Genomic DNA, 27,671 nt, shown 5'->3' with positions numbered 1-27,671 from the left:
GACCAGCTGGGAGCTCGAGCTCTCAGCAAAGCACTGGCCAGGCGCGACCTGCAGCCCGCATTTCCCCCGCGGCCCCGCCCTCCAGCGCCCCGCGGTCGCCGCTGCACCCCCCCCCCCCCCCCGCAGCGCCCGCAGCCCCCGCCCCCGCCCCATCCTCTGTCCGCGGCCGGCGCCGCCCTCCGTCCCTCCCCTCCCCCTCCCCCCTTGGGGCGCCGACGCGCCCTGCTGCCACGTCTCACTGATGACATCACCGGGGCCGCTCGGGCTTAGCCAATCCGCTAGGGGGAGTCCGAGCGAAGTCCTAAGCCAGCGAGTCAGCGGGGCGGGGAGCAGGGAGGGGCAAGACGGGGGGGGGCGGTGAGCGAGTGGGGCATGGGGCGGGCGACAAGCGCTCGAGTGCGCCTGCGCCGGAGGCGCGGGGCTTGGCGGGAAGCTGAGTCGCGGCGGCCGCGCCGCCCCGTAGGCCTTCGGCGCCCGCCGCCGCGTTGGAACTCTCTTTCCCGGCGTGCCGCGCGGTGCGGCCGCCCTCCGGGCCGTGTAAAGACCCCTCGGTCTAAGGCTTTCCTATTTCCTGGTTCGCCGGCGGCCATTTTGGGTGGAAGCGATCGCTGAGTGGCGGCGGCTGCTGATTGTGTTCTAAGGGGACGGAGCAGGGGAAGACGTTTGCTCTCCCGGAACAGCCCGTTCTCGTTCCCGTCCCTCGATTACCCGTGGCGTCGAGAGTCGGGGCGGCGGCTGCGGCAGCAAGGGCGGCGGTGGCGGCGGCGGCGGCTGCAGTGACATGTCCAGCATGAATCCCGAATAGTGAGTGCAGGAGAGCACCGGTCGGCTGGGGCCGTGGGGCAGCCCGGAAAAGCCTAAGGGGGGGAGGCGAGGAGGGCTGAGGCAGAGGCGGGGGCCTCGGCCAGGGCGGGCGGACGGTGGTAGGGCCGGAGATGCCGGGAGCCGGGGCCCATTGTCTGACGGAAGAGGGATCGGCCCGGGGGGGGGGGGCGTCAGGGGGGCCGGGGGGGCCGACGGGGGGGCGCCCGGGCAGGTTGGAGGCCTTGAATGCCGGGCCAGGGCGGAGGAACAGTCTTCGGAGGGGGGGGTGGGGCGGTGGGAAGGGGTAGCTTCACGCCCAGGCAGTGACTTTGGAAGGAAGACTTGTTTTTAGGGTGGGAGGGCTGCCCTAGAGGGCCCTGTCGGGGCCGGCGCCCGCGCCCGCCGAGCTGTCAGAACCGTCGCGGTGGGAAGCCAGCCCCACTTGCAAATCTTGAGCTCGTTGGCTCCGTCCTTTCACCCCTCCCCGGCCAGGTTGCAGGTAACACGGATGCTTTTCAGGACTGCGTGGGATGGAGCGGGGAAATGAGTAGAAGGGGAGAACAGATTTTAAATTTTTAGTGGAGGGGGGGTTTAGGTTATTTCCTGGAGTTTTTTTTGTTTTTGTTTTTTTTCCGAGAAGTCACGACGGGGCCCATTGCCTCCCTAAAAACCTAAGCATTTGTGAGATTTCCTTTTTTTCTTTTTTTTAGAGGGCACTGAAGTCATTTGGTCTTGTGTAAGGTCGAGGAAAAGAATAAAGAGAACTAAGACGTAGGAACGTTTTTTTCTTTTCTTTTTTCTGATACTATCAGATTAAAGGAAGACTGCTGTCAAATTGAAAGAGAGAACGAAGGGGCTCTCTATGTAATCCGTAGGTTTTGGATTACCTGCTTGAATACTCGAAGATAGGGAGTGAGGTTCCATGACGTGTCATGAAAAGTTAATGCATTTCTTTTTCTTGCTCACTCAAGAAGTCCCCGCAGCATATGTGACACACCTGGCACCTTTCCTGGGAACTGGTGTTCACCTTCCTTGGGAAGACTTCGTTGGGTTCTCCTTCATGGCCCTTTAAATTCCTCCTTGGGTTTACCTATATAAATTAACGAATAATTGGCAGACATTTAATTGGTATTCCCCTTCAGCGTCAGAAGGCTTGGGGGGGGGGGGAGGAATTTTTTTTTTTTAAAGGAAAAAATTGGTATTTTAAAAGCTGTGAATGTATTTGCAGCTTTGGTCATTTACTGCTAAACATTTCCCCTAAAGGTCCACCCATCAGTTTAGCTGACTGTCATGTGTGTGTCACATGGCTCTTGCAAAATGCATTCTGACTTCCAAGTTTTGTAATAACAGTGGTTTGAAGCAGAAATGTCCCCTTTTGCACTAAACAGAAGCCGTGGTATTTCACTAAAATTTTATGTTCTTGCAGAAGTTGAGGCTGGTGTTCTCATGGTGCCACATTTGGCCACGGCGGCAGTTTTTAGTTTCTTTATCAAGGGCTCCGAGGACAAAGTGGGTTTTGCATAGTTAGGGAGAATGGAACTTGAGGTACCTAATCTGGTGGTTTTCCTGGCAACAATAAAGTACATGGATCTACCACTTTACGGAGACTTGTAAACCTCCTCTGTTCAGGGAGTTTCTTATATTTGCTAAGTATGTCAAGTAGCATAAGTAGATCTTTACGATTAGTTGGACAGAGCCATGACACATTAGCCTCTGAATTTGTTTCCCCTTTTGTAAAATAGGATAATAGGAGTCATTATTCGTATCAGGGTAGTTGTGAGATTTAAGTGCATGTAAAAGAAAACATAAGAGGACTCTAGGTGGTGTTATGTCATTACCATGTACGGCATCGTAATAGTGCTGGGATTTAGGAATACAATCCTTACCCTCAAGGAGTTTATAATGGAGTATAGAAAACCGTTATATATGTCAAATACCAGTAGATCTAGTTTGTTCCAAATTTACAGGATGGATAGGAGCAACAAGATTTCAAAGGAGGGTGAAGGATTGTGGTTGGCTAGTTGGTTTCAGGAAAATTTTATAGAAAAGAGAATCCTAAGAGAATTATTAACAGATTTAGAGAAGCACTAGGGAGTGAGGAGGATTTTTCAAGGGGGAAGAAGGAAGAATGGTTAATAAATGGCAGTGATAGTAATTCTTCAGTAAATACCGTGCCAAACATCCATTAAATTAATGACGTTAACAGAATCAAACCCAGAAATTATACTTTTTTGCCACCGAGTATATGCCAGTATCAGGTCTACTGTATTTGTATTCTAGACTAGTAACATAGGAGTTTGGAAAAACCTTTGGAAGAGCACTAGTGAGAGGAGGTGATGGGTATTTTATTAGAGGAGGTCACAAGGGCAACCAGCAGGCAGATTTTTAATAATGTGACTTCAGCAGGTTTTTTTTTTTTTTTTGTCTTTAATGAAGTTTGTTACCATCAAAAAGTAATTAGTGGAAAATAGAAGAAAGAAGGAAAGAAATTCTTAGTTTAATTACTGAATACAAGTCCATTTACTTTTAATACCTTGTTCTAAACTTTAAAACCTTGTATTTTTTCTTAAATTAAAACTTTTAGTGGGTGAGTGCCTTTCATAATTCCATGATGTTGTCTTAATACCTAGCATTTATAGCTACATATATGTTAGGCATATTAAACATTATAATACATGTGTATTATATAGCATACACATTATATGTTGATGGGAAAGAGTAGTGTACTAGGTAGTGTTTATTTTTTTTATTTTTTATTTTTTCTAGGTAGTGTTTAAAAGTGCAGTCTAAATGTTCCTTGGTTTTGGTTTATCATCTACTAGTTTATTCCTTTTAGAAACATTTAAAATCTGCTTCATGGGTGCTGCTGACTTTGGAAATGAAAGTGGGTTCTTGACAAGAGAAGAGGTTTGGTTCTCTAAGAAGGAACAGGATTTTAGATTTATTGGTCGACATAGGGTTACCTCTTGGTAGCTTTTTTATTGAATGCTTTTACTTTATGATCTTTAAATTGTAAGCTTGGTTTGGAAGTGAGGAGAATAAGAAATATATCAGTCAAAGATTAAATTTTAAGCTGTCCCTTTGATTACTTTCTGTGTTATGTGGCTAATACAGGAGAAATGACAACCCTGGATGAAACCCTTTATGGCAGAAATTAAGGGTAATGACTTGTTTGAATTTCAAGTACAAACAAAAAGAAAAAGCAACTGGAAGTGGATCTGAATAGTGGAAAAGGTAGATGGAAAAGATCAGAGCTTTTTTTTTCTGGAGAGCTGAAGACAGATTTTGATTTTATGAGCTAGGTATTGAAGCAGGCAGTGATTATTTCAGCACACTGGCTAGGAAATGCTTAACATTATTCTCATACCAGAAACATTTTTTCTAATCCATTAGCTTTTAGTGGATTTTTTAGTGTCAAGAAAATCATTTTGGCTACTTCATCTATAAGGAATGTGTTAATAAAGTATGTGTACCTACATGAATATACCAGTTTACAATAGGAGGGACTATAGTAGTCTGCTTGGATCAACTGTAGTTCTTTAATGCAGAAAAATTTTATAGTAAGTGCCTTGTTTTTATTTTTTAATATGGCTCTGGAGTGATGTTTAAGATCATAGCTCAAGATTTAATCAGTCTCTTAAACTTTGCTCTTCTGTCATAGCAGACTCCAGGAACATTTGACTTTTTTTTTTTTTTTTTGCCGCCATTGTTTCGAATTAATCTGTCTTTTAACATAAGAGTTTGAATGTAAAAGCAACTTAATCAGTTTTTTTATCTGTCAGTATAATTTCATTAATGAGTATGTCCTAATTGGCTTTCATATAATTTTTATTTACAACTTTTTTCATTAGAAAAGAAGCGTAAATCAGTTAAAAGTAAGTTGCCTTTTTGTTGTTTTGATGACTTTTTGGTGGAGTTTGTAGTGGTTTGAAAAATTCAGAAAAGTTTAACAAAAATAATAATCAGTATTCTCACCATTCCCAATATGATTTCTTAATGTCTGTAGAGAAGCAGCATACGTAATTCTTTAGGTAGTGTAAGTTTCTAGGAGCTGTATACAATCTCCACAGAATGAATCTTAAGAGTTTTGTATGAATAGATTTTATAAGATCATTGGAAGATAACGGAAATTTTGCATTACAAAATTTTTTTCATGATTAAGGTAAAATGAGAATTGTTGACTCTTTCTTACATATTCCAAATAAAATTTTTAAAGTTTAAAAAATAATGTTGAAGATGGAAGAGCTTCAGAATCAAATGTTCTCTTAACAACTCTCTGACTTTTAAGGAGAATTTTGCTTTATAAATAATTTTATTTCTTGGATATTTCAGTTTGTTTTTTTTTATTCTACAAGCAATCTTAGTAATTTTGGTACTAACATTCTTTTTTTTTTTTTTTTTTTTGTACTAACATTCTGTTATGTTCATATCCTATTCGCAATCTTTTGTGTATGTGTGTTTTCTTGGCAACTTCTGACTATACATTTATGATAGTTTTACTATTTGCAGTTGTGATAGTTTTGTTTTTGATAATTAAGAATAGGGATCCCTGGGTGGCACAGCGGTTTGGCGCCTGCCTTTGGCCCGGGGCGCGATCCTGGAGACCCTGGATCGAATCCCACGTCGGGCTCCCTGCATGGAGCCTGCTTCTCCCTCTGCCTGTGTCTCTGCCTCTCTGTCTCTCTCTGTGTGACTAGCATGAATAAATAAATAAAATCTTTAAAAAAAAAAAAAGATTCTTTTTGCTAATATTATCTACTTTTTCTTTAACATGAAAATATTTAAGGTCAAGTAAAATACTTTTTTAAGTTTTTGAGAATTTTTTTTAAGATTTGCTAAAAAATACTTGGGTTTTTAAGATGAAAATAAACCAAAATGAGTATAGGATGCCAGTGCATGAGGTATTTTAGATATATAGCTTAGCAGCTTACCACTGTAAATTCAACTTTAGATTTTTAGTAAGAAAAACTCTAGTTTTTTAGTAAAAAATGCCTGCTTTTTTTTTTTTTTTTAAATCTTATAGGGAGAGGGGAGTAGTCGGACTATTCTATTCCACTGTTTTCCTGTAGAAGGTGGAGCTGCTATTGCTTCTTTGATGTCTAGAATAGAATTTAGGGAAGAACACCCAGGTCTTGGCTTTTCTTTGGAACTGCTCTGTGAATGTTTCAGAATATAAGAGGGTAATGGTGGGGTGATATTTGAAAAAAAAAAAAATAGTCTTGAGGAGCAAGGGAACAAGTGGTGGTATGTTGACTGACTTTAGTAATTAAAGAAATGGGGTACAAAGGAGAACTAGGAAATGAAGTTTTTCTTGCTAGTTTTGTGACTAGTTGGGTCATTTGGTCAGAACACTCTGTTTTATTAAATCCAAGATTGTGATAGTTTACTCTTCTGTTTGTGGATTCCTAATTCTGACAGGTCCTGTTACATGGAAGTGCCTTTGCTCACAAAGGGGACCATTCTTTGGAAACACCATTTTTTAATAGTAGCTACTATTTAATGAGTCCTTACTCTGTGTGCTAGCCACTTGGCATAAGATCTTTACACAGGGCATTTTATGTAGTCTGTGCTTCAAACTAGTGAGCTTTACAAATGAAATTGAATAAATTATGTAATTGAAATTTTCCAGGAACAGCAATGGATTCAACTTGTCTGAATGTATTTCTTATGAATAACAGTAGTACTTAAATGGAATTATTCTTTGTCTTTTCCACTCTGCCTATAGATCTTTCCCAACAACTTGATTGAGGGCAGTTACTCTTTTTTTTTTTTTTTTTTTAAGTTTTTATTTTAACTCCAGTTAGTTAACAGTGTAATTAGTTTCAGGTCTACAATATGGTAATCCAACACTTCCATACATCACCACGTGCTCATCTCAAAAATTTACTCCTTAATACCAGTCACCTGTTTCATCCATCCCCCCACTTCCCTCCTCTCTGATAGCCATTAGTTTTCTGTAATTAAGAACTTGTTTCTTGATTTGTCTCTTTTATTTTTTCCCTTTGTTTCTTACATCTCACATATAATGAAATCATATGGTATTTTTCTCTGATTGACTTAGTTTGCTTAGCATTAACTCTTTAGCTCCATCCATGTTGTTGCAAATGCCAAAGGTTTTCTTTTTTTAATGGCTGAACAATATTACATTATATATAAACATATATATTTTACATCTTCTTTGGCCATTCGTCAGTCGATGACACTTAGGCTGGTTTCGGACCTTAGTTTTTGTAAATAATGCTGCTATAAATATAGGGGTGCATGTATCCCTTTGAACTAGTGTCTTGTATTCTTTGGGTATATAGGGAAATTATTCTTAACCCATTATGATCATGTACCCCTCGGAGCATTTGATGAACTCTGTGGACCTGCTCCCCTTGTGCATACATGCTCATAACATTTTGCGTAAAAGTGTATGTTGTTAATATTTTCTGAGCCTATTAATGGACCTTAAGTTAAAGAACCTTAAGAATGATTTAGGAGATTGAAAACAGAAAAGAATGTTTACTACTACTCTTGAAAACATGAAGACCTGAATATGACAGTTTATTTTTATTTAAGATTTTATTTATTTATGAGAGACACAGAGAGAGAGAGAGAGAGGCAGAGACACAGGCAGAGGGAAAAGCAGGCTCCATGCAGGGAGCCCGATGTGGGTCTCGATCCTGGGTCTCCAGGATCAGGCCCTGGACTGAAGGCGGCGCTAAACCGCTGGGCCACCCAGGCTGCCCTGAATATGACAGTTTAATTAATTAATTAATTAATCATTTTAAAAAGATTTATTTATTTATTTATTCACGACAGACAGAGAGAGAGAGAGAGAGGCAGAGACACAGGAGGAGGGAGAAGCAGGCTCCATGCTGGGAGCCCTACGCGGGACTTGATCCCGGGATTCCAGGATCGCGCCCTGGGCCACAGGCAGGCGCCAAACCGCTGAGCCACCCAGGGATCCCCTGACAGTTTAATTTAAAATCTGGTCCTGAACTACTAATTAGTTTTAAAATGTGAGATTTCTTTGGGCATATTTTATTTTGATGACCTGTTCTGTTCTCTTTTTTTTTAAATGCTACCTTTCTGTTAAGTTACTAATATATGATTGTTTCTAAGAGCCTTGAAATGAGGCATACTAATAAGTTCACAGAACATTAGCATTTAAGAACAATAGGTTATCTCTAGTATCTTTACTACCTCAGAATCTGTGTCTGTCTTTCATTCTCTGTCTCTCATGAATAAATAAATAAAATCTGGGGATCCCTGGGTGGCACAGCGGTTTGGTGCCTGCCTTTGGCCCAGGGCGCGATCCTGGAGACCAGGGATCGAATCCCACATCAGGCTCCCGGTGCATGGAGCCTGCTTCTCCCTCTGCCTCTCTCTCTCTCTCTCTCTCTGTGACTATCATAAATAAATAAAAATTAAAAAAAATTAAAAAAAAATAAATAAATAAAATCTTAAAAAAAAAAAAAAGAATCCATGTGGCTGTAGATAGGATAAATGCCTAGCCAAGTTTATTATAGTCTTAAGCATTTGATGAAACTTATAAGTTGAATAGCTAGGTTTACAAAAGGACATTTGAAGCAACTTTGTGCACACTGTGGATAATTATTTAGTGCTTTATTTGTAGATTGGTAGCTAATACTTGTTTTCATAAAGAGCAGTTGAGTTCATCACTTACTAAAGCTAATGAAGTCTGAGCTCTAAAATTTACCATGCTTTTTGAGCTAAGCTCAACTTATTCCCTACTAACACAGATGTTCTGAATTAATTTAGGCAGTGAATCACACTTTTCTTTATATTTGGTCAGGTCCTGTGTGCTAGTTCATAGATGATTTGATTCATTCCTCTAGGTTAACTTACTGATATTTTTATCATCTGAGTATAAAGTATATTATTGAAGGATGTCATATGATAAAAAAAATAGCATTTGGAGTTATAACCCTGGGTTTAAGTTCAGACTGCCACTTACATCTGCAAGCTATTTATGCATTTTGAGCCTGTTTCTTTATCCATAAAATATGGTTAGTACCACCTCACTTCTGAGTCTCAACAGTAAACTGTACAGTACTATGAAGATGTTATTTGACATGTATATTCTAATAAAGAAGGTTAGAACATATGTAAATGGCAAGTAGTTTCAATTCTAAAGCTTTTTTTTGCACATAATCACACAATTATGTCTGTTTTTTACCTTAACAATTTTTTCAGTACAGATTTTTAAAAATCTTCCCGTAAATGCATACATGTATGTGTGTGTATACACATGCATGTGCACGCACACACACACTTACAGAGTTAATTTAACCTTAGAAAAAAAAGCTCAGTAAAGAAAACATCCAGCCCTTTCTCTGTCACCAGGAAAGAGTATGCTAGAAGTTGGGAGGTTTTTTGTTTTTGTTGTTTTGATTATGAAACATGGACTCTGCTCCCACGTGCTTACTCATCCTCAAACAAATATAATCAATATCACAGTATTAGCACAAATTACATCTTGTGATAGATACTTTTAAAGAATAGGATGAAAAAATAAAGAATAGGATGGCTAAATAGCATGAAAGATTTAGAGAAAAGAGGTGTGATTTCTGTCATTAACAGAAAGTTTTACTTATGTTTGGCTTAGCTGGAGAGTGACAGAGCACTGAGGAGGATTCTCCAGAACCCTTGGTGTGCTAGTCATGGGATGTGGTCAACAACTAACAATTTGAGTTGTCACCACCAGCCAGAAATTTTATGTATGTACATTATTTCCTCAATCCTCTGAAGAAACAGTGTCCAGTTATACAAATGGGGAAACAGAGGAAGAGAAGAGTTTAAATGGCTTGCCTAAGGGCATTCAGAGTAAGTAGCAGAATTGGAATTTTAACTCAAGGGCCTGTGATTTCACAGTTCTAGTATGCTGTTTCTAATTTACTATGTGTGGTTAACTCTAGGAATTTAAATTTTGAGCCAGTTAATTAGGCGACTAACATTTTTGTGGTCAGTTTGTTTTAAAATTCATGATTAGGTCTTTTTAGAAATGTTAAAGTTTTATGAAGTACATGTTATGAGCTACATATTATGGTCTTTGGTTTTCTCCACGTCTTGTGTTGGGTTGATATTTAAAGCTGCTTTAGGCTTGAAGTTAATTGTTGCATCCATTCTTGGTTTTTCTATCCTCATGACTATTGTTGAATATTTGGAGTCTTAGAAGTCATGGATGTCTTTTTGTGAGTAAAGCTAAAGAAGCAGAGAATTGCTTTTCTTTTGCTGGAGAGGGCACATTTGCTGCAGACCATGTTACTATTTTAAGTGTTACTAGACTTTCTGAGTTGTGACTAGTGTGATCATAGTACTTATAACTGTTAGTTGTGTAATTTTTAAACTTTTGCCTGAGATTCTACTGGTAAACTCCTGTGACATTTTGTCACCTATCATCTGAACAGAAGCTTTGGATAAATAGCTTCAAAGTAATGTCACAGCTCTTGAAGGTTTCCATCAAGTTACCTTGCAATTTGGAGAGGGAGGAGGAATAATAATAGCCACTTATTGTTGTGTGGTCCTGTAATGTGCCAGATACTGTGCTACAGGTTTTAGAGGCATTATTTCTAATTCTGACGAAAAGCCTAATTGGGTGGCAGAGGGTGCTAATAGAATCTCCCACAAATGAGGAAATTGAGGCGTGTGGTGAGGGAGTCCCTTGCCTCGAGACCTGACGGCTGGTATGCGATGGAGCCTGGATTCAAATACAGGTCTTTCCAGCTGTAAAACCCATGCAGGCTTTGAAAGGTAAAAGAGGTAGTGGATGATACACCTCCTCCTTGGAATAATTTTCAGCAAATACTTGTTTTATAGGTTGTAAGACCCATCTATCTACTTTCTTGTCCTCATGTATGACTTGGCACTTCCTTTAGCACTACCAAACTTCATTTTCATAATTCCAGCTTTGAATTTTTGGAACACTGTTCTAAATAGAGCTAAAATGGAATCTGGAAAACTAATTAATTGTCTCTAATTATGAAAGAAAAAATGTGTAGTATTAGGAGTAGATTATGGGGACAGTTTTTAAAAAATTGCTGAGCTATTTCCTTAAATTTGGAGGAACAACTCTTGTACTCTCAGATTCTTGATAATTGGTTCTTTGACTGTTTATTTTGACTAACAGACTGCTTTTGTCCATAGCTGAAGGTTTATTTTGTTTTTTATTTAGTTTAATCCTCAAAGTAATATGTGCTTTCTAAAAATCAACGTACAAATATGTGAAAGAACTAAAAGTTGTTACCGCTTCTCCAGCCTGATGGTCAATTTTGAATTGTTTTCTGTGGATCATACTTAAGATGAGTGAAGAAGACCAAGTAGGTTCAGACACAATTAAACTGTAGCCCAAGTTTTAATTAATCATTCCATACCCCAAAGTCTAATAGTGTATATAGTTTAATAGTGAATTAAAATATGTTTGGCCACTACGTCATAGTATCAGTCATAATTTTGTTTTAAATTTTATATGTAAGCTTAGTTTTAGGCTATTTTCAAGTTACGACATTTATAAAATGGCAAAATAACATGATTCCTATCATGCAAGTGAATTTGTTCCAGATGAAAAAACAAATTTACTTTCCCTGCTCTACCTACTTAGAAATCATTTGTGTTATGTCAGTTACTCTGGGCAAACTTGCAAAGATATTAAGTCTTTGAAAAAACCCTCTGATTAAAACTTATTCCTCTTGTCAACATTTTTTTGTTGTTGTTTTTTGGCTATAAGAGTATCATGGACTTGCTGCAGACTGCGAAAAAAGTATAAAAAAGAAAATATCAATTGTAATCCTAAAATTTAGACGTGTCCATTTTCCCCCACATTTTTTATGTTGTGAAAATTTAAAACAATGTGAAATGGGTTATACTAAACAAAATATAATCTTTTCACAATGATAGTGTTTCACATAAACAGTCCTTTTAGAGGGTTTAGAATTCCCAGTAGCATTTTAGATTCCGACATAAGCAGATTCATCCCTTACTACATATTTTTTGTATGTAGTTTGGTAATTCCATGAGAAGGAAACCATTTTACCTAAGTAGAATTTTGAACCAAAGTTTATTTTCGTGACTTTTTAAAAGTGTAATGTTACATACTCTCACAATAGTCTTTTTTTTAAAGGTACAGGAAACTTTCTGTTAGTGCTTGCATGCAAAGATGGTAGAGGTATCAAGATTATGTTCAGATCTTAAATAATGGACATAAAGAATCTCCAATAATGCCAAAGTAGACCACGAATCGACTTATAGGAAAAACTGATAGCAAAACATTTTTCACTTGCTATTATCTTTGATGCTCCACCATCCAGTTGTTAAAGGCTGTTAATTTCCCTGAACTACCCGTCTAGCCTTAATCTGTGTCAGTTTTACCTTTCTTTGCTTTCTCACTGAATTATCTCTTTTTTAAATTAAAATAATATCTGCTTGCGTTGCTATTAAGTTCAAGTAGCTCAAAAGAATTTTCTCTGATAATAAAAATACTTGTGGGCAGCCCAGGTGGCTCAGTGGCTTAGCGCTGCCTTCAGCCCAGGGCGTGATCCTGGGGTCTGGGATCGAGTCCCACGTCGGGCTCCCTGCATGGAGCCTGCTTCTTCCTCTGCCTCTGCCTCTGTCTCTGCCTCTCTCTCTCTCTCTCTCTCTCTCTCATGAATAAGTAAAATCTTTTAAAAAAATAAATAAAAAAAATACTCGTGCCTCAGAAGCAGGTATTAAGTTTTTATTTATGTTGATTTAACTTGAGAAAACACAAAGAAACACGATGTCTCTCTTAGGTTTAAAAACTCTTTTCAAAAAGATTGTGGTTTTGTACCCATTTCACTAATGTCTTCATACTTAGTGGGTTTTTTTTTTAACTTTTTATTTTGAAATGAATTTAGATTTATAGAAGAGTTGTAAAAATAGTACAGAGAATTCCTATGTCCCCTTTACCTAGCTTCCTCTAATATTAACATTTTTCATACTAAGGTACATTTAAGAAATTAACATTGGAGTGTTATTAACTAAACTATAGACTTTTATTACCAATTTCTTGAGTTTTTCTGTTACTGTTTGTTTTCTGTTGCAGAATCTAGTCCAGGATACCATGTCATATTTAGTTGTTCTGTGTTAGCTTCCTTCAGTCTGTGAGTTTCAGAGTGTCCTGTTTTTCATGATCTTGTCACTTTCCAAAGAGTACTATTACGTATTTTCTCAAAATGTCCTTCAATTTGGATTTGTATGAGTTTTCTCATAATTGGACTGGGGTTCTGGACTTTGGGGGAAGATACTGTAAAGGTGAAGCACTCTACTCATCACGTCATCTTAGAGGGTACATGATATCAACATGATCTTTTCCTGGTGATACTCACCTTAATCAGTTAAGGTGGTGTCTGTCAAGTTTCTACTTTGTAAAGTTACTGTATTTCCCCTTCCATACTCTTAGCAGTTATTAAGAGCCCATACTCAGCAAAAACGGAATTAAGTTCATCCTCTAGAGGGAGGAGTATTCAAAGAATCTGTGGGTATATGTTAAAGCTGCCACAGTAATATTTGGGGGTGGGACATACTTTGAGGCCATGTAAATATCTTGTTTCTCCTTGAAGTTTCATTCACAAATTTTAGCATTCACCAGTGGATTTTGCCTGTAGCAGTTATTACTGTGGTGATCTATTGATGAGTTTCTACCTCTGAATTCCTTCAACACATACTATTTGGACTCTTGTAAGTAAGGAAGATTAGTCTCTTATCCCACTTTTCTATTTAATAATTGATAACCAGTATGAACTCATAGATTTTATTTTATTCTTTGGCTTATAACCCCATATTCATGGTTGCTTATTTTGTGGCTCAAGTTATTCTCCTTTTGGCCAGCGAGAGAACTTTCTTTCAGGTTGGCTCCTGTGTGTGTCCTTTTGACATCATGGCCCCATCCATTTTTCCCCCTAGTTTTTTTGCCCAAAATGTTAATCAAGGTTGGCTGTAGATCATCTTTAGTAGTGTTTTACAATGAAAGAGACCTGATTAAAAATGCAAAATTAGGGATCCCTGGCTGGCTCAGCGGTTTAGTGCCTGCCTTTGGCCCAGGGCGTGACCTGGGATCGAGTCCCACATCGGGCTCCCTGCACGGAGCCTGCTTCTCCCTCTGCCGTGTCTCTACCTGTCCTTCTTTCTCTGTCTCCCATGAATAAATAAATCTTTAAAAAAAATGCAAAATTAAAATGTTCTTTAATGTCTTGGCATGTGCTATGTAAAAGTACAATGCTAGATTTTGGATACACAGAATAATAATTCAGTTTATAGACAAGGTATGTCAGACATAAGAGTAGGGAAAAATAAACTCTAGACTACTTACAAGGAGAAAATATTCAGTGTCTAAATATTTAGACATGAAAAAAACTAGAGGAAGTTCTGATTTGAGAACATTGAATAGGGTTTGCTAGAAAATCTAAAGTGGAAGAGTGATTACTAACAGTTGTAACTCTATAGATTCCTGAACTAGAATAATACGGTTTTTTCACTCAAGTCAAATTATATTGTAGACTGAAAATCCAAATTCTTGGGGAATGAAGAAAAAATAGGTGTAAAGTCTTACCGGTTGCTAAATTATTCTTTCTCTATACCAGAATTCTCACCTGTGTGCTCTATTTTTAGATTTGCATATTTTTGTCAATATTTTTACTGTGTTCTGTTTCATAAATTATAGAGAAATGTTTTTAAGCAGTCTCAAATCTCTGAATTCTCTTGAACATTTGGAAATTAATAATTTAGAGATAAGCTACTACAGTAGTAGGTGATTTTATTACCATTTTTTTTAGTTGTAGGTAATTTTAAATGCCCCAATGCAAATAACATGCTATTAATTGCACTCTCCAGGTATGTGTATTCAATTTTGATTTTGTTTGCCATTCTCTTCCGTTTCTCTGGTCATGTAGTAAAGCTGATGGTTTGGAAGAGAACAAAAGTAGTCTTTAGCAATAATTATTTCTTTGCAGAGAAGACTGCTCAACTGTTCATATTATTTATAGTAGCTGTTAACCTTAAATTATCAGAAACTCTCATCAATTAAATGAAGAATATGGTAATTGGAAAAGTTGATTTTTGGAAAATTGATTACTAATTTCATTTAACCATAATATAATTTGTAACACACTTAGGAAGCATTCTTGTTGTGTGTTGACATAAACAGCATTTGATCTTACCACATCTCAAGTCTAAAATATTTTAATACAGGTTTTCAGAAGTTAAATGATCCTTTTTTTTTTTTTTTTTTTTTTTAATGGGGAGAATTCCACTTAGATGCAAGATTCCACTTTCCACTTAGGAAAGGGTTGTAAAAGCCCCTTCTTTGGAGTATTGCTATGAAATACTGAAATACTGATCTGGTCTTGGAATTTGAAAGAAAGATTTATGTTTCATTGGCAAGAACAGTGGAAAGTTAACTCCCTGTATTCTAATAGTGCAGAGGAGTTGGATTTATCTAGCGTAAGTCTCTTGGGCTCTCCAGGAGTACACATGACTTATATGTTCTTTCATTCCTTCCTTGGAAGTAGAAGTTCATTGATCTCAAGAGACCATGGGTGGCATTGCTTATATCTTAACTTTACATAATTCTGTCATGTCCAGTGATTCATAAAAAGGGTTTCTGCTGTTGGTTGCAGTTTTGGCTTCTGAAGCCATTTATGGGCCTTTCAGAAGTCCTCGGATGAGCTATTATTCTTGGCTATATTTTTGTTGTAGAACTTACAGTGCAGTATGCTTTTTATTAATATAATCTTCTTTTTCTTTTTGCAGTGATTATTTATTCAAGTTACTTCTGATTGGCGACTCTGGGGTTGGAAAGTCTTGCCTCCTTCTTAGGTTTGCAGTAAGTTGAAATTGAAATGCCTTTAAAGAAATTAATGCCGTGTGTGTTTTCTAGGTAGACAAAGGATTAAACAATTTTATTCAGATTAAAGTAGTTCTTCCAGAATTTATATGTTTAAAAGCCTCCAAGCATATATTCCCAGTGATATCTTAGACTCTTAAAGTAGAAGAAATGCTTTTGCTTTTAAAAGAAATTCAGCAAAGCATGATTATTAAACTTAGAATGTCTAATACTCTTGGTAGAGTTCAAATAGTTGACCTGTGTTCAAGTGACTTTTTTTTTTTTTTGTGTTCAAGTGACTTGATGAAAAAATGAATTTTCAACTAAAATTTTAGTCGAATTAAAGACAAAGGGCCTGGTACTAACTTTTTTTTGACAATGGCATAGTGTTCTATATGCTGCACTTTACGAATAGGTATATAACTTTGAACCTACTGAATAGAATCCACAGTCCCCTTCATAGTCTTTATCAACTGCCTTCAAATTTAGCATGTTTTCCTTCTCACTGTCTAGGTCATTGGTTCTCAGAGTATGGACCAAAGACCCTTGGGGATCATCAAGACTTTCTCAGAGGGTCCATGAGATTAAAACTTTTATCCTAATAATACTAAGCCATTAGTATTTACTAAGTAAGTACTTACTTAGTACTAAGACAAAAGACATTTGCCTTTTTCACTGTGTTGACATTTGCTCTGATGATGCAAATGCTGTGGTGGGTAAAATTGCTGGTGCCTCATCACCACAATAAGGCAGTGCTAAGTGCTGAACTGTATTCATAGTCATAGTATTTACCTGTATTTGTGGGGTGGGTGGTGGGGAGGTGGATTTTCATTTAAGAGTGTCTGATGAGAACAGTAAAAATGATTAATTTTTAAAAATCTTGATCCTTGAGGTTTTTTTTTTTCAATGTTGTGTGTGGAAAAAAAAATGAGGAGTACATTGTACTGCAGACTGAAGTATGTTAGTTGGTTGTCTTGAGGAAGATTAAAGCACTTGTATAGGTGTTTGAGTTGTGAGCTGAAATAGCTGTTTTTTTTCCTTTTTTTTTTTTTTTTTGTTTCTTTTGTTTTACTTGAAAGAATGGACAAACTGGTAATGTAGAATTTGGTGGTATTGCACAGACATTTCCTCAAATGAACTGAGACTATCTTTGAAGGAAAATATCTGATAGCATTTGCTGTAATGAAACTCAAGCTTTCAAGGGAAAATTAGAAGTTTAGAAAACTTAAAATTCATCACTGTGAGTTTGATAGCATGCCAGATACTGTGACTTTTCTGATGAGTGACTATATTAATATCATTTAAAAATATATAATTTCATTATATGTAACAGTGAAACCAAGGAACTACTAGAATAAAACATAGGTGGCTCTTTTTATTCCCCCCCATAGGTGGCTCTTTAATCGTGTATGAAAATATTTTCTAACATGGAAACATATCAGGAAAGAAAGGGTTTTTAAATTTGATTGCATTAAAATTAATGTCACATCCATAAAAATGTTAGGAAACACGATACTAGCAAAAATACATATTATGAGGAAGGGATGATAGTCTCAATATATAAGAAAAGGATGTTTGTCCTAATGGAGGTATGGGCAAACACTACACAAACAGGCAGTTCACAAAAGAAGTACAAATTGACAATAAATATGAAAATTTCAGTTTTATTTGAAATCACAGACTTTAAAATTAGGTAGTACTTAATTTTTATTAAATTGGTAAATAGTAAAATCAGGAATCATCCCTAATATTAAATCAGCAGTGCTAGGTTATGTTGGAAGAAACTGGCATCTCTCGATGAACATAGTTACAGCCTGAGGTGTCTGTGTCTGAGAAAATCCTCTCTAGGATGCTTTTTGATGTAAGTCTCAGGTGTTCAGTACTGCCTACCTGCACAGTAGAATTGCCCAGGAAGCATTTAAGAAATACTGATTCCGGGCCCCTAGAATAGAGATGAGTTGCAGAGGGTATAATAAAGAAATGTACAAGCTGCAGGAGCACAGAGGAAAGAATCTCTGTTAGCCAAGGAGTTCAAGAACATTTGGACAGTCGGTAGTACCTGAGCTAAGCATCGAAGAATGAATAAGAATTGTGACCCAGGAGCTGGGGATTAGGAGGTACGCAGAAAGAGATGTTGAAAACTTGGGCAGAAGGAAGAGCATGTGCAGTGGTGCAGTGGCATGCAAGTAAGGCACATTAGGGACCTAGAAGAACTCTGACAAAGCATTTATAATAAGTACTTACAACAAAGTACCTGTTGTGGGAGTGCTAAGTGAATGCACTCATTCTCCATCCACTTTCTGTAGTACCTGATACTTATTAGACATTCAGTTAAAAAGAAGATTTGAAAAAAATGAATGCCTAGTAATGGTGACCCAGCATTTTGTCACATTGCATTTTGTGCTTTAAAAATATCCTTTTACCCAGTGATTCTGCATGTGCATAGCTACCTCTGGCCACCTGGGACTCTTTCTCATCACATTTTACAGTTTTCTTAAGAGATCGTTTTTGTTTTAATTTCATGTATACATTACATTCATTATTACTGAGACTTGCCCACATTGATTTCTTTTCTTTTCTTTTTTTTCTTTTCTTTCTTTCTTTTCTTTTCTTTTCTTTTCTTTTCTTTTTTTTTCTTCTCTTCTTCTCTTCTCTTCTTCTCTCTCTTTTTTCTTTCTTTTTTCTTTTTCTCTTCTTTCTTTTCTTTCTTTTCTTTCTTTCTTTCTTTCTTTTCTTTCTTTCTTTCTTTCTTTCTTTCTTCCTTCTTCTTTCTTCTTTCTTTTCTAGGAGGGAGGGGAGGGAAGGAGGGAAGGACCGGACTCCGTCATGCAGTAATCTTACTGGCTTTTTCTTTTCTTCTTCCTTTCCTCCCCTTCCCCTTCCCCTTCCCCTTCCTTCTTTCTTCTCTTTCTTTTTGGAGTGTTACAATGCAAATCCCAAATGTGTCATTTTATTCCTATGTACTTTATTATGCACTTCTAAAAACGACATTTTTGGAGTGCCTGCCTGGCTTAATTGGTGGAGTATGCAACTCTTGATCTTGGGGTTGTGAGTTCGTGCCTCACATTGCAGGTGATTACTTAAAATCTTTTAAAAAATGTAAAAAACTGGTCATTTTCTTATAAAATAGTGCGATTGTCAGCTTACAAAATAAATTTCACTGTCGCAGAAGTATGGTATCATAGTTGGTTTCAATCAGGATTCAGGCATGGTCTGTACATTCTATTTGGTTGTTTGCTGCTTAAATCTTAGAGTTTTTCCAACCTCCTTTTTTATTTTATGTATTTTTCGTGTCTTTTACTTTTCACAGAACTTGGGCAGTTGTTATATATATTATCCAACATTTTAGATTTGTCACTTTGTTTCTTTGTGGCTACTTTAAACTTATTCCTTTATCCCTTGTGTTACACAGTATTTGGAAGCCCCAGAACTGTGATATTCCTATAGTAGCTACTAGCCTCATGTGGCTATTTAAATTTAATTAAATTTGAATAAAATTTAAAATTCAGTTCCTTATTCTCACTAGCTAGTGGTTACTGTATTGACCAGCACAGATTATAGAACCTTTCTATCATCAAAGCCCTGTTAGACAGGGCTGCTCTTAATAGATTTAGGCCCATCTTCGTTAGCAGAGTACTTGGTAGGTGTTGCTTTGTGCTTGCATCTTTAAGATTATTCAGTGGGTTTAGGTGGTGATAGCCTCATTTCTCTATTCACATATCTTTTTGAAAAACATTTTCACTTAAAAGTTTTGTTTCCGTTCTGAATAACAGATACTTGAGAAAAACAGGTGCAATTTTAAAAGTTTGGGTTTAAACATTGTTCACACAAAAACTTATGCACAGATGTTCATAGCAGCATTATTCATAGTAGCCAAGAAGTGGAAACAACCCGAATGTCCATCAGCTGACGGATGTATCACAAAATGTTGTCTGTCCACACAATGAACTTATTCAGTCATAAAAAGGAACGAAGTGCTGATACATGCTGTAACATGAATGAACCTTGGAAACTTTATGCTGAATGAAAAGCCAAATACAAAAGGCCACATACATGATTGTATTCACATGAAATGTCCAGAATATACAAAGCCATAGGGACATAAAGTGTATTAATAGTGGTTTCTGGGATTAAAGGGGAGATGAGGAAATGGGGAGCGATTGCTACTAACAGTGTTTCTTTTTAGGGTGATAACAATGTTTTGCAATTAAATAATGGTTATGGTTGCACAACTTTGGGAACATACTAAAAACCACTGAGTTGTGTACTTTAAAAAAGTGAATTTTATGGTATATGCATTATATCTTGATATTTAAAAGTCATAGCTAGGAAATAAAATTGACTTCTAAAAAAACTGGAGAGAATGACATGATCATTTCTTTGTGGTGAATACGTTGGATGGAGGGTCAGAGGAGCAGGAGTTTTGATTAGGCGATTAGAAAGATCATTTGTAATCAATGAAAATATGAGACCTCTTTTGATATGTATGTAAAGAATTTGCCTAGAGAGGTTTGGTAAAATTAGAGGACAGTTCTTTAGAAAATCCTAAGAAGAAACTACTATTAAACAATGTATTGTAATCTGAACATGAACTGAGTACTAGAGTGGGATAAAGTAGCTGTTCTCAACATGTTATGGTTTATAAGCTTTTTCAGCTTCGTAGATAAAAGTTGACATGTTTTCTTATTTCCTCTGTTGAACATTAATTTTATTTGTTGACCTTTTTTCCCTTCAGGATGATACATATACAGAAAGCTACATCAGCACAATTGGTGTGGATTTCAAAATAAGAACTATAGAGTTAGATGGGAAAACAATCAAGCTTCAAATAGTAAGTCATTTTTAGACTAGAATTTGTTTTTGGAAATTATTTTGGTAAATTTAGAATGTAGTATTTGTCATTTTTTAACATGCTAAAATTTAAAGGATCGTAAGAATCACGCACCTATGATAGAATGGTAGAATAAGATTTAGACTTAAAATGATTTCTCAAAAAAAAAAAAGATTTCTCTAAGATTGCCTTCCTCATTGAATTTGCTTTTCATAAAGCAAAGAAATACATGTTGTTAAGTCAAACTTGGTCCTAGTTCTTGTGCTTTTACCAGCAGCGTTGGGAGGTGTTGGGGTAAGGGTCTCAGTTGAAATATGTCTTAATAGTGAAAGTAGGATTAAGCATTTTCTGGTGTCTAACTGTGCCGAATACTGCGAAACATTAAAAGGAACCTTAGGAGAGGATTTTCATATGTGGACAGTTGAAGAGTTTTATTTAGTTCTTTTGTATTTATTAGATTGTATGTACCAACTCTGTAGAAAGAATTTTATTGAAGAGGAACTACCATGTTTTAGAGCTCAGAAAATTAATGCCAAGGGATTTAATAACTTGTCCACAGTTACTGGGAGAACCAAGTGACTTACAGCTTTCTTCAGTATTTTATGTCCCTGTGCCATCCTAGCCCCCTTATGGGTTCCTTCCGTCCCCAACCCCAAATTAAAAATAGGCAATTGTAGTTCAGTTGTATCACCTTTGTATGGGTTTAGGCACTACAGTATGGACATACCAGTGGTCTTTAAAAACACTAATTTCTTAGTATCTTTTGGTGTTGACTCTTCATATGAGGTAACATAGAAAACCAGTGACTGCTAGGAGTTCTGGATTTAAGTCGGAAAACTTGGATATGTTGTCTTCACTCTGGTATTTACTAGTGAAAGAGTCATGTGTTTAACTTACTTCAGCCTTTTTCCTGGGACTCCATTTCTTATCTCTAAAATTACCATGATGATACTTGATTTACTAACTTAAAAGGTAGTTGTGAGAACCAAATTTAGTAGCTCTGTATGTGCACACAATGATGTATGTGAAAGCCCATCGTAAACTTTTGGGCATTATATAAATGCTACTGGTCGTGTGACATACCCAAATAAATGGATGTTTGACAGGTTTTTTTTTTAGTTGCTCCCTTTTCTCATCTGCCTTTGATAAGAAAAAAGAAGGTACATTACAAAAGAACTGTGGACTTCAATACAAGTGAACATACTTGATACTATAAATTAGGACTTGCAAGGATAGAGTTATCAAAAATAGCTTTTTTTCTTTGAACTAGTGAGATTAGGTGCCATATTGATTTTTCCTGTTATATGTAGATTGCCAACTGTATACTTGGTGTATCACAGATACTTTTGCAAAAAAAGATGTACTCAGCTGTCTAATCATTAATGTGAAATGATTATGTGTGATCATTGAGCTCATAAGATTTGAGTGTATGTTTGTGAAACATCCATTTATTATTACTTCCCTGTGGCTGGAGGGCATCTTACAGGTCAGATACTCAGTCTTCCTTTCATCTTCAATGGGGGTTTCCTTTTGCTAGCTGGTGCCTTTTTTTGAACACTTCTGGGAAGTTCACCATTTTTCAAAGCAGTTCCATTTATAAATAATTTTTTTAAAAGATTTTATTTATTCATGAGAGGCACAGAGAGAGAGGCAGAGACACAGGCAGAGGGAGAAGCAGGCTCCATGCAGGAAGCCTGATGTGGGACTCCATCCCAGGTCTTCAGGATCAGGCCCTGGGTCGAAGGCGGCGCTGAACTGCTGAGGGTTGTCCCCCGCCCCACCTTTTTTTTTTTTTCTTTTAATAAATAACTTTTGATTGTTAATTCTTTATATTGAGCTGAAGCCAGTTTCCTTTAATTTCTCATATTCTTCTGCCTTTTGGCACTGCCTAAACACAATTAATTCAATTTTGATTGGCAGCCTGCCTTTTAGATTGATCTTACCACAACTTTCTACCCCTGAAGTCAGTCATTCCTTTCTGGAAGCATGTTTCCAGAGCCTGTTACAGTTCGAGTCACTCTTGCACATTGTATGAATGCCTTTTATTAAAATGTGATTCCTCAAATCAAATATGAGATAGAGTCCAGCCAGTGTGAACTACATGTGGCAAATTTTCTTTTGATTTGGACTTTGAATTTTTTTTCTCCTCCTTTGCACTTCAGGATTCATGCCCTTTTCTCAAAATCCATTCAGATATGAAGTTGTAGAGATAGATGAAGGAAACAGGGCCCCATAGGAGGAGATTCCATTTTAGTGGGAAAGACAAATGTGGGAAAATCAGTTACCCTGTGATTATGAGGGGTAAGGAGAATTAGATACAAAGGGTGATCAGTTAGAGAGGAAGGTACTGTTAGGATGAAAAGTCACAGGAGTTTTCAGAGCGGAGAGGAGACATCAGACAGCTTACTCTTTGGATGCCTCTGCTTAGCTACAATTATTTATGTTAACATTTGTTCAGAAACAATTTCTTCCTTTTCTTGTCTAACGTTCTCTTTGTGAAAAGGGTTGGTGGGTGGAAGAAAGGGAACCCCTATTTTATAGAGCAGCTTCTATAATCAGGCTAGGCATTTTGCAAACATTAGTTCATTTAAACCCCGTTAGCAGCTCAATAAGGTGAGTGATACCTAGGATCTGTAGATGAGCAAAGTGTTAGGTGACTCTCCCTAGTGTTAAATAATCAGGAATGTAGGTTTGATGTTTTGAAGTCAGGTTGCCTTGACTCCAAAGCTCATGCTGCTTCACGGATATCCTGAAAGACTTTGAGGCTCCTCACTTATACAGTAGATCTTAATAGTCTTCTGCGCTCTCAACCTTAGTACTTTGGACAGAAAAGGTAATCAAGCTGTGGTGACTTGTTTTTGTTTGTTTGCTTTAGATTAACAGTTGTTAACATTTTACCTTATTCGCTTCATTCTTTTTTTTCCTGGAGCATGCTAAATTATGGACATTATGCTTTACTCCAAAAATACTCTAGAATGCATCTGTTTTACTGTGTAACCACCATTTTCACATCTAACAAAATTGACACTATTGTCATAATATTCTCTAATATCCAGTCTGTATTTGGATGTCCCCCCGGATTGCAACTTGTTTTTAACACCCCTAAGTGGGCTGGGTCTTTAAAAACAAAAAAAAAAAAAAAGATTTCACGGAGTGTTCCTGAACCTTTAGTTCTGCCATTTAAGATGTTAGTGGAGATCAGTGTCAAGTTCATAGGTATATTACAAAACCTTACAGTTCTTACCTTTGAAGGCTGTTGGGGTGCCTGGCTGGGTCAGTGGACTCTTGATCTCAGGGTTATGAGTTTGAGCCCCATGTTGGGTGTGAAGATTGCTTAAAAATAAAATTTTTAATAATTTTTAAAAGGCTGTTACGTCTTAATCTCCACTTAGGCATTGAATCCATTTTTTTGTTTTGTTTTGTTTTGTTATTGGTAACCATTAAATAACCACTGTGCTATTTATTTCCCCATCAGTCAAGCTGTTATATTTTACCAGTAACTTTTAGTGGGGTAGGTAGCTATTCTAATTACTAAAGTATTTTAAGAAGAGGTCATTGAGTAGGAGTAATTGCTCTTCTTAAAACCAAGCCTTAACAATTGAGTTTGCCTCTTGATGTTTTTAACAATGTTTTTTAAACCCAGAATTTTAGTGTAACAACGTAAGCATTTCTTTTCATTGCTTAAGCCTACATGGTTGAAGTGTGGTAAATGGCTCTTAAAATTAGTTTTATAAAGGTGTAAGGAATCCTCTTCTTTAAATTGTTTTTCCTCGGATTGAGATAGTATCTTCCTGAGATGGTTGAAATGCTGTCTTGACTAGTAGGTACCAGATTTGGGTCCTTTCAGTGCCTGTGCCAGCAAGTGGAAGTATAGAGTGTTAGCGAGGTGTTAGGAAAGCTGCCGGCCTAATAAGTCAGCCTGTCTCTGCATTCATACTGAATGCCTTGCTTAATGCTAAGGGCTCTAGGGCATATGAAAGGTATGATCCATTTTCTGAGCCTTCAGGTATTTGCTAATAACCATTAGTGGTTTAGTAGTGTGAGCACTGAGTGTCATGTTTCCATGTCAAATGTTGATAATCTCCAAAACTATGTAAATTAAACTGTTCTCCCTCTTCCTTCCCTTTCCTCCAACTCTTACTTAATGGAATTTTTTGGATTTCTTGATTGTTTTTAACAGTGGGACACAGCAGGCCAAGAAAGATTTCGAACAATCACCTCCAGTTATTACAGAGGAGCCCATGGCATCATAGTTGTGTATGACGTGACAGATCAGGTAAGTTCCGGGGGTACGTTTTGTTAGTGACAAAGTAGGAAGTTTAAAGCAGGTACATTGATATTTTTCTCCCCTCCATTATTTGAATATCCAACCAAAATTTTACATTATTTTCCTTTAATAGAAAATTTAGTAATTGGCTTTACATTTGCTTTCAAGGGACTCTGCTTATATTTATTATCAACTAAATCTTTTGATCATTTCAGCAAGAGTTCATAGGGAACTGTGGATTGTTTAGTGTGTACTGTGTTCTTGGTGTTAAGTATTAGCAGGAATTTGCTAGACCTCTTAGAGTTGTCAAAAGTGAGATTAGAGGTCTCTGTGTGTGGAGGATATGGGTCCGAAATAGGATGAGCTGGAGGAAGATTTTTAAGAGGACAATGAGGGGGCACCTGGGTGGCTCAGTCTGTGGAGTGGCCAACTCTTGGTTTCAGCTCAGGCTCAAGTTGTGATCTCGGGGTCACAGCTCAAGCCCCAAATCAGGCTCCATGCTCAGCAGGGAGTCTGCTGCTTCTTTCTCTCTGCCCCATCCTCCCGTTTGAGCAGCTCTTTTGCTCTAAAAGAAATAATCTTGGGGCAGCCCCAGTGGCTCAGCGGTTTAGTGCCACCTTTGGCCCAGGGCCTGATCCTGGAGACCCAGGATCGAGTCCTGCATCGGGCTCCCTGCATGGGGCCTGCTTCTCCCTCTGCCTGTGTCTTTGTTTCTCTCATGAATAAATAAATAAAATCTTTAAAAAATAAAATAATCTTTAGATGCTCATTGTTCCCCTCCCTCCCCCTTTTAAAAAAAAAATTTTCCCCTCCCCCCTTTTAAAAGATAAGCTGTTGAAAGAACATAGGGGATATAGAGGTAGTGTGAAGATGGTGGTCTAGGGGCCATGAATGTTCTTTTGATAAGAAAACTTCAGGGTCCTTTTTTTCTTATCAAATAATGAAAGGTAAACTTTGACTATTTAAATACATTTTTCTTGGGGCAGATGTTAAATCTCACTGCTACTGTGAAATCATAGCTAATTAAGAGATAGCTAGAATCCTAGACTTTAGTGCCATTAGAAGTATTGGGTCACTGATGTCAATAGAAGAAATGATGCTAATTTTAAAAATCTCAAGTCATTACCATGATATTATGAAGTATGAAAATTTTCCTCCCCTCAATAGGTCTGTGAAAAAGAAAAACATCTTTCTTTACCTTGGACCCATTTATTTAATATCTTTTGATATCTCTAGTATTATCATGTAGGTAGGCACTCTAGTATATGAACCAGCGTTTTATCAAATTTCAAAAACCAGGTTTTTATAGGTGCATTTAAATTGCATATTCCAAAACAGCTAGATTTGACTGAGCTGTAGTTTAATGATGAACTGGTATGTTCTCTTTCTTAAGCATTCAAATTCTAATCTCTTTTTCATGCAGGTACGGTTAGTCATTTTAGTATGTCACTTCACTTTCTTCCCAGCACAGCTCAAATTGTCTCACTAGTCTCTTCTTAGGCCAGGAAAGACCTTTTACTTGCTTGTTTAGAGCTGTTGTGTCCAGAGCTATGATCATTCTTAAAAATGTCTGTTTTCTTAGGAGTCCTTCAATAATGTTAAACAGTGGCTGCAGGAAATAGACCGTTATGCCAGTGAAAACGTCAACAAGTTGTTGGTAGGGAACAAATGCGATCTGACCACAAAGAAAGTAGTAGACTACACAACAGCAAAGGTATGTTTCAAGTTTGATTTTCAGCCAGAATTTGAAGGTGTTCAGTTTGAATTGTGTGTGGGTGTGGAGTCACACGACAGCCATAGCCACCTACATATGTGCACTGGATCACGCAGATAGTGACAATCCATGCAGTATCTATGGATTCACTTAAACTTAGTCCTTCCTCACTCCCCATTTCAGATGATAGAAATGCACTAGGTGGGAAAAAATTGTCAGTGTTAATTAAGGCTTCCTATTCTCTTAGGAATTTGCAGATTCCCTTGGAATTCCATTTTTGGAAACCAGTGCTAAGAACGCAACGAATGTAGAACAGTCTTTCATGACGATGGCAGCTGAGATTAAAAAGCGAATGGGTCCTGGAGCAACAGCTGGTGGTGCAGAGAAGTCCAATGTGAAAATTCAGAGCACTCCGGTCAAGCAGTCAGGTGGAGGTTGCTGCTAAAATTTGCCTCCGTCTTTCTCTCACAGCAAAGAATTTGCAATCTGAACCCAAGTGAAAAAACAAAATTGCCTGAATTGTACTGTATGTAGCTGCACTACAACAGATTCTTACCGTCTCCACAAAGGTCAGAGATTGTAAATGGTCAATACTGACTTTTTTTTTATTCCCTTGACTCAAGACAGCTAACTTCATTTTCAGAACTGTTTTAAACCTTTGTGTGCTGGTTTATAAAATAATGTGTGTAATCCTTGTTGCTTTCCTGATACCAGACTGTTTCCCGTGGTTGGTTAGAATATATTTTGTTTTGATGTTTATATTGGCATGTTTAGATGTCAGGTTTAGTCTTCTGAAGATGAAGTTCAGCCATTTTGTATCAAACAGCACAACCAGTGTCTGTCACTTTCCATGCATAAAGTTTAGTGAGATGTTATATGTAAGATCTGATTTGCTAGTTCTTCCTTGTAGAGTTATAAACGGAAAGATTACACTATCTGATTAATAGTTTCTTCATACTCTGCATATAATTTGTGGCTGCAGAATATTGTAATTTGTTGCACACTATGTAACAAAACAACTGAAGATATGTTTAATAAATATTGTACTTATTGGAAGTAATATCAAACTGTATGGTGATAAGTATTGTTTTAATTCTTATGGTTAAAGGGAAATAGAGCCTTGCATTATACTCAAAACAGCCATGTGTATGTGCAACCAGGGCACTCGTAGACCTATCTTAGAGCAGCATCCAATATGCTTTCCAGATAA

The 27,671-nt window shown here is 37.4% G+C and overlaps 1 protein-coding gene across 1 annotated transcript; it reads left to right on the top strand.

The window, feature by feature from the left end:
* The first annotated feature begins 632 nt into the window (after window positions 1-632).
* On the top strand, window positions 633-26,980 carry RAB1A (RAB1A, member RAS oncogene family). Its single transcript, NM_001003153.1, is given in 6 exon segments — window positions 633-804; window positions 15,577-15,649; window positions 20,385-20,480; window positions 24,661-24,756; window positions 26,330-26,461; window positions 26,709-26,980. Coding segments are annotated over 6 exon segments (618 nt in total). The 5' UTR covers window positions 633-781; the 3' UTR covers window positions 26,907-26,980.
* Window positions 26,981-27,671: the final 691 nt, after the last annotated feature.

This window comes from Canis lupus, chromosome 10 (genome assembly GCF_011100685.1).
Source record: "Canis lupus familiaris isolate Mischka breed German Shepherd chromosome 10, alternate assembly UU_Cfam_GSD_1.0, whole genome shotgun sequence".
In the NCBI taxonomy this organism is placed as follows: domain Eukaryota; kingdom Metazoa; phylum Chordata; class Mammalia; order Carnivora; family Canidae; genus Canis; species Canis lupus.
Note: the sequence above shows the minus strand (reverse complement) of the source record. Positions and strands in the feature narration are given on the sequence as shown.